The 13,500-nt window shown below is 38.8% G+C and overlaps 1 protein-coding gene across 3 annotated transcripts in view; it reads right to left on the bottom strand.

Moving 5' to 3' along the window:
- LOC124606646 (fidgetin-like protein 1) overlaps positions 1–13,500 on the bottom strand; it is a 196,238-nt gene that overhangs the window by 119,210 nt on the left and 63,528 nt on the right. For all 3 annotated transcript variants that reach the window (XM_047138645.1, XM_047138644.1, XM_047138646.1), the window contains exon 6: positions 13,139–13,293. In XM_047138645.1, coding sequence (XP_046994601.1) covers positions 13,139–13,293 — 155 coding nt within the window. The remainder of the gene's footprint in view (positions 1–13,138; positions 13,294–13,500) is intronic.

Here is a 13,500-nt window from a genome sequence, read left to right as displayed (position 1 = left end):
CCTTGCCGTTGGTGGGGAGGCTTGCGTGCCTCAGCGATACAGATGGTCGTACCGTAGGTGCAACCACAACGGAGTGGTATCTGTTGAGAGGAAATACAAATGTGTGGCTCCTGAAGAGGGGCAGCAGCCTTTTCAGTAGTTGCAGGGGCAACAGTCTGGATGATTGACTGATCTGGCCTTGCAACACTAACCAAAACGGCCTTACTGTGCTGGTACTGCGAATGGCTGAAAGCAAGGGGAAACTACAGCCGTAATTTTTCCCAAGGGCATGCAGCTTTACTGTATGGTTAAATGATGATGGCGTCCTCTAGGGTAAAATATTCCGGAGGTAAAATAGTCCCCCATTTGGATCTCCGGGTGGGGACTACTCAAGATGATGTCGTTATCAGGAGAAAGAAAACTGGCGTTCTACGGATCGGAGCATGGAATGTCAGATCCCTTAATCGGGCAGGTAGGTTAGAAAATTTAAAAAGGGGAATGGATAGGTTGAAGTTAGATATAGTGGGAATTAGTGAAGTTCGGTGGCAGGAGGAACAAGACTTTTGGTCAGGTGAATACAGGGTGATAAATACAAAATCAAATAGGGGTAATGCAGGAGTAGGTTTAATACCGAATACAAAAATAGGAGCGTGGGTAAGCTACTACCAACAGCATAGTGAACACATTATTGTGGCCAAGATAGACACAAAGCCCATGCCTACTACAGTAGTACAAGTCTATATGCCAACTAGCTCTGCAGATGATGAAGAAACTGATGAAATGTATGATGAGATAAAAGAAATTATTCAGGTAGTGAAGGGAGATGAAAATTTAATAGTCATGGGTGACTGGAATTCGAGAGTAGGAAAAGGGAGAGAAGGAAACATATTGGGTGAATATGGATTGGGGGAGAGAAATAAAAGAGGAAGCCGTTTGGTAGAATTTTGCACAGAGCATATCTTAATCATAGCTAACACTTGGTTCAAGAATCATAAAAGAACGTTGTATACATGGAAGAATGCTGGAGATACTAGAAGGTATCAGATAGATTATATAATGGTAAGACAGAAATTTAGGAACCAGATTTTAAATTGTAAGACATTTCCAGGGGCAGATGTGGACTCTGACCACAATCTATTGGTTATGAACTGTAGATTAAAACTGAAGAAACTGCAAAAAGGTGGGAATTTAAGGAGATGGGACCTGGATAAACTGACTAAACCAGAGGTTGTACAGAGTTTCAGGGAGAGCATAAGGCAACAATTGACAGGAATGGGGGAAAGAAATGCAGTAGAAGAGGAATGGGTAGCTCTGAGGGATGAAGTAGTGAAGGCAGCAGAGGATCAAGTAGGTAAAAAGACGAGGGTTAGTAGAAATCCTAGGGTAACAGAAGAAATATTGAATTTAATTGATGAAAGGAGAAAATATAAAAATGCAGTAAATGAAGCAGGCAAAAAGGAATACAAACGTCTCATAAATGAGATCGACAGGAAGTGCAAAATGGCTAAGCAGGGATGGCTAGAGGACAAATGTAAGGATGTAGAGGCTTATCTCACTATGGGTAAGATAGATACTGCCTACAGGAAAATTAAAGAGACCTTTGGAGAAAAGAGAGCCACTTGTATGAATATCAAGAGTGTTGATGGAAACCCAGTTCTAAGCAAAGAAGAAAGGTGGAAGGAGTATATAGAGGGTCTATACAAGGGCGATGTACTTGAGGACAATATTATGGAAATGGAAGAGGATGTAGATGAAGATGAAATGGGAGATACGATACTGCGAGAAGAGTTTGACAGAGCACTGAAAGACCTGAGTCAAAACAAGGCCCTGGGAGTAGACAACATTCCATTGGAACTACTGACGGCCTTGGGAGAGCCAGTCCTGACAAAAGGAGCAAGATGTATGACACAGGTGAAATACCCTCAGACTTCAAGAAGAATGTAATAATTCCAATCCCAAAGAAAGCACATGTCGACAGATGTGAAAATTACCGAACTATCAGTTTAATAAGTCACAGCTGCAAAATACTAACGCGAATTCTTTACAGATGAATGGAAAAACTGGTAGAAGCCGACCTCGGGGAAGATCAGTTTGGGTTCCGTAGAAATGTTGGAACACGTGAGGCAATACTGACCTTATGACTTATCTTAGAAGAAAGATTAAGGAAAGGCAAACCTATGTTTCTAGCATTTGTAGACTTAGAGAAAGCTTTTGGCAATGTTGACTGGAATACTCTCTTTCAAATTCTAAAGGTGGCAGGGGTAAAATACAGGGAGTGAAAGGCTATTTACAATTTGTACAGAAACCAGATGGCAGTTATAAGAGTCGAGGGGCATGAAAGGGAAGCAGCGGTTGGGAAGGGAGTGAGACAGGGTTGTAGCCTCTCCTCGATGTTATTCAATCTGTATATTGAGCAAGCAGTAAAGGAAACAAAAGAAAAATTCGGAATAGGTATTAAAATCCATGGAGAAGAAATAAAAATGTTGAGGTTCGCCGATGACATTGTAATTCTGTCAGAGACAGCAAAGGACTTGGAAGAGCAGTTGAACGGAATGGACAACGTCTTGAAAGGAGGATATAAGATGAACATCAACAAAAGCAAAATGTGGATAATGGAATGTAGTCGAATTAAGTCGGGTGATGCTGAGGGAATTAGATCAGGAAATGAGACACTTAAAGTAGTAAGGGAGTTTTGCTATTTGGGGAGCAAAATAACTGATGATGGTCGAAGTAGAGAGGATTTAAAATGTAGACTGGCAATGGCAAGGAAAGCGTTTCTGAAGAAGGGAAATTTGTTAACATCGAGTATAGATTTAAGTATGAGGAAGTCGTTTCTGAAAGTATTTGTATGGAGTGTAGCCATGTATGGAAGTGAAACATGGACGATAAATAGTTTGGACAAGAAGAGAATAGAAGCTTTCGAAATGTGGTGCTACAGAAGAATGCTGAAGATTAGATGGGTAGATCACATAACTAATGAGGAGGTATTTAAGAGAATTGGGGAGAAGAGGAGTTTGTGGCCCATCAGGGGATCACAAATTTAGCATTGGAGGGCAGCGTGGAGGGTAAAAATCGTAGAGGGAGACCAAGAGATGAATACACCAAGCAGATTCAGAAGGATGTAGGTTGCAGTAAGTACTGGGAGATGAAGAAGCTTGCACAGGATAGAGTAGCATGGAGAGCTGCAGCAAACGAGTCTCAGGACTGAAGACAACAACAACAACACATGAATTTCAGGTTTCAACCAGCTTTTTGTACCTAGTAATATGTGAGCTTCACTGCTTTTCATGAGCACTTCAAACTCTGGTACTTTGTTACAAATGCTATGGCAGTTTACTATTAGGATTTTAATATTCTCATGAGTGGGAGGCATTTCTGTCAATCTTGTACTGATACTTCTGCGTTTCCTATGGCCATCATTATCTGGACTGGATGGAGAGTTACCAAATGTAAAAGACCCTTGCGTGCACCCCACACAAAGTCAGCTCCCTGAGTAGCAGCCTCTGAGTGTAGCCACACTTGAGCTATTTAGAGGAACCCTACAGTTCTCAACCCTATGGTGCAAGTCCACGAAGTCACAGTGTAGCTTGTCACAGAACTTTCGAAGTCTCTGGTTCAGTCCTTCCACTCGACTCAGAACCAAAGATCCACTATCAGTTCTGGTGACAATGCTGAAACTCCAGGCGCAAGACTGGTCTCCTCAACCTTCTCTGCCACTCACTGGAATGACCCAAGAATGACTTTGGAGTCCAGACAACAGGCATAATTTGTTCCCATGTGCGTCACAATCTGCAGTTGGTTGCGCCCTGTTCCCTGAATGACTGCTGGAATGGCCTCTTCAACATGTTGAATAAGGCCCCAAGGCGTACATGATCAGTACATATGGTGTGAATCACCACAGTGTTATGGTCAATTATGTGACCAGGGACATCTCTCACTGGGGCTTTGCTGTGCTGATCACTCAACATCTCTAGGTAATTAAGGGGCCAGATATTGTGATATTGTGGCAGTTCAAGGCAGCACAGATTATGTCATTGTGTTAGGGATACCTACAATGCTGGCGCACATCTGGACCTGGACTCGTGTTACAATGCTGAAACTGCCTGTTGTGATACAGCACTTTTCCATTAAGCCACAAGAAATGTGTACTGAGATTGCCACTAATTTCCTATATATTGCCTTCACAACAGCTTTTGAAAACACTAGTAGCAAATAAATTGTTTGATAATTGCCCACATTATCTCTTTCACCTATTTCAGTCTGTCAGGAAATTGGCTGCACCTGAAAGACACATTACACAGATGACTGAATATAGAACTAATGAATGGTGCACTGATCTTGATAATCCTACTTGAAATATCATCAAACTCATGGGACATTTTACTCTTGAATGATGCAATAACCGATTCGGTTTCATCTTTTGCTTGTTTCCTGTAGCTACATGTCAAGTAGTTGTCTTGGAACACCAGATCTCAAAAGTGCTGCATATTTATTTGTACCAATTACATTTGTACTTAACTTGTTGACTAATGATTATTAAATATTTTTCACTAACAGTTTCAGTCTCATATAAGAAAGGTGTAATATTGTTGATCACTCACATTCTGCCTTGTACCGCTTTCACAATTAACCATATAGTTCTAGTTTTGTTCTGAGAGGTTTTTATTCTCTTGGTGTAATACACTGCTTTATCCTGGGTGATGACATTCCTCAGCATTGACTGTCCTCATTTTGATACAGCTCTTGTTTCCTCCTAAATGATATTCTAATGTTAAAGAGTTATCCAGCATTGCTGGTTCCAAGTGACAGGTGCTGTATGCACACAGAGGTGCAGACATCAAACATTTCCGGAGCTTGTGTTTTGGGGGTTGGGCAGAGGAGAAAGTTAAGCCCCACCACCACATGATTACCATAGGGAGATGACTGGTGCAGGAGCAACACGAAACACAATGTTGGCTTACACTGCGTATGTGTTTTGCGTTTTGCCCTCAGAAGCTGTATAACCAAGCATTTACATACACATAAGTATGAATGTTTGTGCCAATGGGCAGACTAAAAGTTTACAGATAATAATTTTCATACAGTATTGAAAGACCAGTTATCTGTAATGCTCTGATAATGCAACAGTTGGCTGCCCCCCTGGACTACATGTTTCATTACCACCTGTTTGTTAACCACATCTTATAAGCTTCTGTGCTTCACGTATGCTGCACTGTCCATGTGCAGTGTACAACTATTTCCAACTTGAATGCAGTCTACCAAACATTATGCATTACATGCCATTCTGAAGCAAACAATTTAAATGCTGCAAAAATATTGTATATAATATGGTGATATATGCCAACTTTTATTACAAAGTGTTACTTATACCAGATGGGCTTTATTTTATTTATAAATCCACAGTTCACTTTTGTGCCCTTTGTCAACTTTGTTCTGTTCAAAATGCACGCAAATGAATTATAAAAATATGATAACTAAAATATATCTGTTAATGAAGTTACGGGTGCTAAAAATTAACTTATGTATGTAGAAGAAAGTACGAAATTGATGTAGGAGCCAAAAAACTGTCCACTGAAGATGCTTTAAAATAATGTGAACTGTGTGGGGTTCAAACAAGACTTTTATTATAGTGGCAAGAGATGGCATATATATTACTTGTAAAGCAGTGACTGCAGGAGAGACACCACAAAAAATAAAAATGACATCATAAATATTGTATGTGTGCCTTACCTTTCATTGTTTTTAGCCACTCCCATTGACATAATTTACATCACTGCAGTCTGTGTCGGTATCTGGTTCATCCCGTGTTAGATTGATGACGATGGGATCAAGCAGGTTGTCGGTTAAATTTTCCCTCTACATGTCCTCTTCCTGTAGCCAGTCTGCATACTGAACACTATCTGCCCAGACTGAAGAAGTTATGTAGTCAAGTGCTTTATCTAAAGGCCTGTCTGTATTGGTAGTTTTAATTAAAGGTCACCGTTCATTTTGCGACATACTCTTTCACTTGTGCCCATAGGAGCTCTATTTGTTTGCACTGGCGAGATATGGTGGCAAACTTAAAATAGCACATCCATGTTCCTGTGGAATACAATCGATCTCATAAATTTTTAAATGAGACTTGTGAAGCGCTACAAGATTCAACAAATCAGCACAAGTTTCGTTGGCAGTATGCAGTATCTTTTTACTTTGTGGGTGCCTTGTCATCAACAGATGAGTGATAACTCACACTTTCTATAACAATCACTGTGTTTTCAGGCACTAAATCATAATTTAAATGTCTTTGATTTAATATCAGCATGATAATCTCCTGAACTGCTCTTTTTGCCAGGAACACAAATTTGCTTTCTGGAAAGAATCCGGAAGCAGAACCAGCATGAAGCACAATTATTATTCCACCTCTACCAACCAGTACTTTAAAACTATCTGAAACATCACTCATATTACAATGCTTTCCTAGTATGATTCTGGTTTACATACTTTTCATTAAAGCAAAAACATGTTCGGATTTCCAGATTTTCTTATTTCAAGAATACTTCTTAAAAACTGTGCCCATGAAACAATGATATCACAATGTTTCACTAAAATTTTTCTTCCTACGTTTGTATGTGCATATCTGAATCCAATTTTTTTTACGTATTCTTTGCATTGAGTTTCGCTCATTTGCAACAGAAATATTTTGACAGTAAGAAATTGAGCACAACACACCTTAGAACATCTTTGACACAATCATCTAAACTTGTGACAGGTTTCTTACAAATGTGATGTATTCCTGGTGATCTGAAAACTGGGCTTCACAGATCTGGACAGATAAATTACCTTCACTGTCAATCCACTGAAGGGTTCACAAGCTGACGCACTTGCTTGTGAAGCCTGTTTCTCAAATCTGGCAATATCTGTGATAGGCCCACCATTTTCTGCTTTGCTCATGAAGAAAGTGTGTTTATGTGGAATTTGTCACTTTCTACCACCATTAAATATGACAGCTCACACTAAGTAAGTCACAACAACCAAGTTTAACACTTGTAGTGGCGATGATGTTCACAGCAGAGAATTCAGAAAACTACTGAATGTGCACTGGCTGTTGGAGAATGCATGATGTCAGATGCACAGAACAAGCCTAAACTCTACGGTCTTCCTTCATCATTCCAACTAAGATACTGCATATGCGCCTACACTTTTTAATGGGAAAGAGCTCAATGTCACACTGGACTGGAACAACTGAAACACTTCCTTTGCCAGGGCTTGAATTACCTCTCACTTCACCCTGAAATGAGAGAGAACACACTCAAGACCCTTCCCACCCCTTCTAATGTGGTGGTTGCAATGCCCACCCAACCTACACAACATTCTAGTCCATCCCTATGTCGCTCTCACTCCCAACCCCAACCCTTTGTCACACGGACCATATCCCTCTGAAAGACCAAGCTGCAAGACCTGTCCAATCCACAAACCTAGCACCTCTCACTCCAGTCCTATCACAGGCTTATCCTACACCATCAGAAGCCAAGCCACTTGTGAACCTAGCCATGTCATATACCAAATCTGCTGCAAATACTGCACAGCCTTTTATCTCAGTATGACTACCAACCAGCTGTCTACCAGGATGAACAGCCACTGCCAAACTATTGCCAAGAAAAAAGTTGACTACCCAGTGGCAAAACGTGTAGCTGAGCACAACATGCTCAGTTTCAATGGCTGCTACACAACCTGGATGATTTGGATTCTGTCTGCCACCGTAGCTGAGTGGACAGCTCGCTGGCTTGTCATGCTGGGGGGGCCCCGGGTTTGATTCCCAGGTGGGTTGGAGATTTTCTCTGCTCAGGAACTGAATGTTGTGCTGTCTTCATCATCATCATTTCAGCCTCACAGATGCGCAAGTCAGTCAGCGAAGTGGCGCCACCTCGAAAGACTTGCACCAGGTGAGTGGGTCTACCTATTGGGAGGGCCTCACCACACAACATTTCATTTCACCTGGATCTTTCCCTCCACCACCAGCTTCTCTGAAGTTTGTAAATGGACGTCCTCCTTGCAACACATCCTACACATCCCACTCCCTCTATCCACCTCACCTAACACTACTCCCACCACAAATCATCCACCTGCCAAGAAATAAAGCACTGACAATATTAGTCCAGCCAGCACCATGTAGATGCAGAAGTGTGTGTGTGTGTGTGTGTGTGTGTGAGAGAGAGAGAGAGAGAGAGAGAGAGAGAGAGAGAGAGAGAGAGAGAGTTAATTCCAGAAGCTAGTAAGTTTTCTTTTTCTCTCTAACAACAACTCAACTCTTCTGTTTTTCGGTGAATGGTCTCCTTTAATCCAAAAGTATTTACAATAACACTAGTCTGCATTGTATCAGAGAACTGAAAACTAATACGTGATACTACCTCAACTTTTTATGCTGATTCCAAATCTGATTTCAGTTTTTTGCTATCACGTATAGTTTTGCCGCACTTTGACTACAAAGATATATAGCTGCACCAGTAGGTCATGTGTATTATTGGAGGGAAGTTTTTCAATACGACTTTGTATACTTTTAGGTTGTTACTCCTATTGATGATTGTTGTTGTTATGTTACCCTGAGTGTCTCACAGGATTGGGTTACTAGTGCTATATTGTGATTATTTTGTATATTTAAGACAGTATTAAGAAAACACTTCACCTACTATTGACAGTTGCTATAATCCTAACGCAGAAGTCTGTGTAGGACTTAAATCTTTTCTGATATATTTTTGGGAATTATTCAGTAGCTAAGCAGACTGTGCAAAAAACTTACCATGCTTATTTTAAAGTGAAACTCTGTGACCAGGACAAGGGATGGGTGCCAGAAACAGTCTGCCACTATTGTATGGAATGGTTAAGATTGGGGACAAAAGGAAAGAAAATATGCACACCATTTGTGATCCCAATGGTGTGGAGGGAGCCTAAAAGTCACATTAATGACTGTTACTTCTGCTTTGTTAATGTTCAGGGGTGCAGCTCAAAAAATAAGAGAGAAATTGTGTATCCAAGCACTGATTCAGTCATCAGGCCAGTTTTCACACGGAGAAGATCTAATTGCTACTCTTCCTCCAACTATTGTAGAGAACGTGGCAGAAGATGATGAAGAAAATGAAGTTGATGGAATTACTGAAGACAATAGTTATGTCCACGATTCTGAATGCGACTTTACTCCACAGCTGTTCTCTCAGAGTGAACTTAATGATCTCATACGAGATTCGAAGTTGCCTAAAGAATCTGTGTAACCAGAGAGAAATAATTAGTTCATTTATTCTCATAGATCAAGTCCTTGGTTTACTGTTTTCATTTTTTTTTTATTTTTTTATGGCCTTCATTGGACCACTGTAGTCAAAAATACAAAGTTCTAAACAAGTTGTTACACATGGATACAATTTGGTTCGACAATAACTTAATATATTTAGGTAATAAAATTATTAGAGGCTATTCTTATATGAAAGGTGTTTTGCTCTTCTGTCTGCCCAATATTTCTTCATTCTTTCAGATATTTTCTTTCTTTCTTCATCTGAGACAACTCTTCCTGTACTCCTTTTATTGATTTTCATTTGTAGTCTGGTTTGCGGGTCTTGCAGTATTCTGGTTTTCTCTGTCTTGTTTTTTAGGTCATCTACTGTAATTTGAAGTTCTTTTATATCTTCCTTAATTTCTGTGATCCATTTAATGTCGCTCTTGCTATTCCACAATTTTTGTATTATTTTTTTACTAATTCTGTTTTCTGGAGTTCTCATCAGATGTCCAAAGAATGAGATGCGTTTCTTCCCGATTGTGCTCATGACTGGTTCTATTTTCTTATATACTGTTTCATTTGATTCTATTCTCCAGGGTCCATTTATTTTATACTGTTTATCTATACATGTCCTAATTATTCTTCTTTCTATTTTTGGTATTCTGTCAATTTCTGCTGTATTAGTTGTTTTGAAAATAGTTTCAGCTGCATACGTTATTTCTGGTTGTGTAACTGTTTTATAGTGTTTTAATTTTGCATCTATAGATAGGCTTTTTTTGTTGTATGTAGTTTTGGTAATGTAATTTGCATAGTTCAGTTTTTTTATTCTATTTTGCCATGATGGCTTCTCATTTAGATTGTATGTTATTATTTCGCCTAAATACTTAAATTTATCAACAATTTTGATTTCCTGTTCTCCTATTGTAATTTTGTTTGCAAGTGGTGGATCAGTTAGCATAATCTCCATTTTTTCAAATGATATTCTAAGGCCTACTTTCTCTGCTATTTCTTGTAGTGATTTCACTTGTTGCCTGGCTTCTTGAACGGTGTTGGCTAGGAGAGCAAGATCATCAGCGAATCCCAAGCAGTTTAAGCTCATATCATCTTTTGCACTTCCAATTCTTATCCTCTTTGGATTGTCCTTGTACCATTCTCTCATTATGTATTCCAGTGCACAGTTGAAAAGTAATGGTGATAGGCAGTCACCTTGTCTTAAGCCTGTTTTTATGAGGAATGGTTCCGAAATTTCTCCTCTAAACTTCACTTTTGATTTGGTGTTAGTTAGAGTGAATTGTATTATTTTAATTAGTTTTGGATGGAGTCCTAGATTTCTTAAAATTTTTAATACTGAAGGTCTGTGGAGACAGTCATATGCCTTCTTAAAATCTACAAATGTTATTGCCAGAGGTTTGTTCCGTTTCTTGTAGTATGCCATAATCAATTTTAAACTAATTATCTGCTCTGCACAGCTTCTCCACGGTCTGAAACCTCCCTGATATTCCCCTAACTCCTGTTCTAATTGCTCCTTGATTCTTTCATATAGGATCTTGGATAGAATTTTATATGTGCAATCTAGGAGAGAGATTCCTCTGTAGTTTTCTGGGTTGCTCTTATCTCCCTTTTTGTGTAGTGGGTGGATGATAGCTGTGGTCCAATGTTCGGGAAATTGTTCTGTTACCCAAATTTTTGTTAGAGCCATGTGTAAGGAGGTCTTGACTGTGTCACTTGCATATTTCCACATTTCAACAAAAACCTGATCTTCTCCACATGCCTTATAATTTTTTTGTTCTTTAAGAATTTCTTCTACTTCTTGGAAAGTTGGAGGGTCTAGTTACTGTAATAATATAAATGAGTTATTGCACTTCTATGGCATTGAACATGATCCTACACAGTGGAGAATTTTCTAGACTCATTAGTGAGGAGCCTGCAAGGGGTGTTACTGCATAATGGAAATGCATATGAGTATATTCTTGTGGCCCATTCAGCTATAATAACATCAATGTATCAGAACATGAAGACACTTTTAACGAGTATCCAGTATGAGGAACGCGCGTGGCTTATCTGCAGTGACTTTAAAGTTATTGGGGTACTATTCAGACAACAAGTTGGGTTCACAAAAGTGCCTTGCTTTCTATGCAAATTGGACAGTTGGTTAAAGCACAGACATTGGAGTGTGGGTATTTGGCCAGAGCAGAGAAATTTTGTGCCCTTAACTAGTAATATCCTGCACTAACCACTTGTAGAAAAAAGAATAAAAAATAGAAGTGTCTTGCTCCCACCTCTACAAATAAAATTGGGCTTGATGAAGTAATTTTTAAAGACTCTACCACAGGATGGACCCTGCGTCAAGTACCTTTCCATGAAATTTTCCTTCCTCCCACAAGACAAACTGAAAGTTGGATTTTTTTTTTTTTTTTTTAAGTCCTCAAATAATGAAATTGATGAGGATGTAAATTCTGAGAAGATGACGAATAAAAGAGAAAAAGGGGCATGACCGCCTTCCGATCAGTTAGAGAACTTTCTGTGGAATAAGAAAGATCTTCTCTCCAAGGCCATTGTTGAAAATGATTGGTTGGTGGGTTGATTCAGCGGAGGTGACCAAACAGTGAGGTTATCAGTCCCATCGATTAGGGAAGGATGGGGGAGGAAATCTGCTGTATCCTTTCAAAGGAACCATCTTGGCATTTGCCTGAAGATATTTAGGGAAAGGGAAAACCTAAATCTGGGTGGCCAGATGTGGGTTTGAACTGTCATCCTCCCAAATGCAAGTCCAGTGTGCTAACCACTGCACCACCTCGCTTGGTGAAAATAGTTGCAAAATTGTTAAATCAGTGAGAAAGTCCACTTTCTGCACTCACAGATTGACTACTTCCTGGAAAATTTAGGACATTACATTGAAGATATATTAAGGAGATGGAGAGGAGGTACCAGTGGCAATGGACTGCAGCTATGATGGCTGACTACTGTTGGATATTGAAGAGGGACAGTCATCATATACCAGGATCTGGAAGGAAATCAAGGAAGGGAAAGTTTAAAAATTAATGGAACACTGCTGACTTCTTGTTTTTATTCAATGTAGTCATGAAACAAGTTAGGGGAGTACTGAGGAGTATTTTTAAATTTAGTTTATTTTTTAAATGTGTTTTGATTAAAAACTTACCTCCTGTGAAATTGTGTTAGAATATATTTGTGGACTCAGAAAAGAAAATCATCAAATATTACTTCTTATTTTGTGTAAAAACCTGATGTGATAGACAAAAACAGTAGTTATTTCTAGACTCAGCATAAAAATTGATTCAAGAACACCTACTTTTAACAAATCATCTGACAAAATGTTTTAAAATGCAGGTTAGTGTAATTTATCTAAATCTGCATTTACTAATTCAAAAGAAAATTTCATTCAGGTAATGTCATACCAAACAAACAACGATAGACTCCATTCCACAGGCATGTGGACTGTTCTCTAGATGGGTCTCATGTCATCTTTAGTTGTATAACTAAGATTACATTCAAAATCGTTAGCTGCTGCACTATTACATATTATTTAATTATTTTTTAGCATTATTCTTTAGTGTGTGTGTGTGTCTTATTGCCTTCTTAACCCCTGTATGCCTTCTAAACTCTTGTATATCACTTATGCTTGATTGAGGTCCCTGTGATTGCTAAAATGTTTCAGTAGCTTGCTATAGAATATACACCACAGAAAAACAAATGTACATCAAAATTCCTCAGGTTTTTTTTATCACATATTTATCTACCGTTAGATATATTTAAAATACATTATTTCCACACTGCTATTTCATCAGAATATGTTCTCATCACACCTATTTGATCAATGTAAGTTTCTAATTAAATAGAACATCATATTTGAAATGTAAATAAGTAACTACAAATTTAAAGCAAAAGAATACTCACTCTTCATTTCTTATTGGAGGAATAAATTTGTTCATAACACCACGTCGAGTGCCAAGGGACCGTTTCTGAGCACCATAGGCATAGGATGGCTGCTGTTCCATTGATGAGGCACTGCCACATCTGCCAGAACCCCACTTCTTCTGATTCTGAAGGCTCTGCAAAAAGAGCAACATTGTAACTGCTACAAAAAATATAATTCAGTAAAAAAAAAACCTCTCAATTTCACATCTACTAAAATATATGTATATCGATTAATAAGATTCTTAAAGGATATTTTCTTACAAACAAGAAAATAAAAGACTTCACAAAATGTGTATCAAAAGATGAACAAAATTAATTAATGATGTAGATCTGAAGAAAGT

Source organism: Schistocerca americana, chromosome 3 (genome assembly GCF_021461395.2).
Source record: "Schistocerca americana isolate TAMUIC-IGC-003095 chromosome 3, iqSchAmer2.1, whole genome shotgun sequence".
NCBI lineage: Eukaryota > Metazoa > Arthropoda > Insecta > Orthoptera > Acrididae > Schistocerca > Schistocerca americana.
Note: the sequence above shows the minus strand (reverse complement) of the source record. Positions and strands in the feature narration are given on the sequence as shown.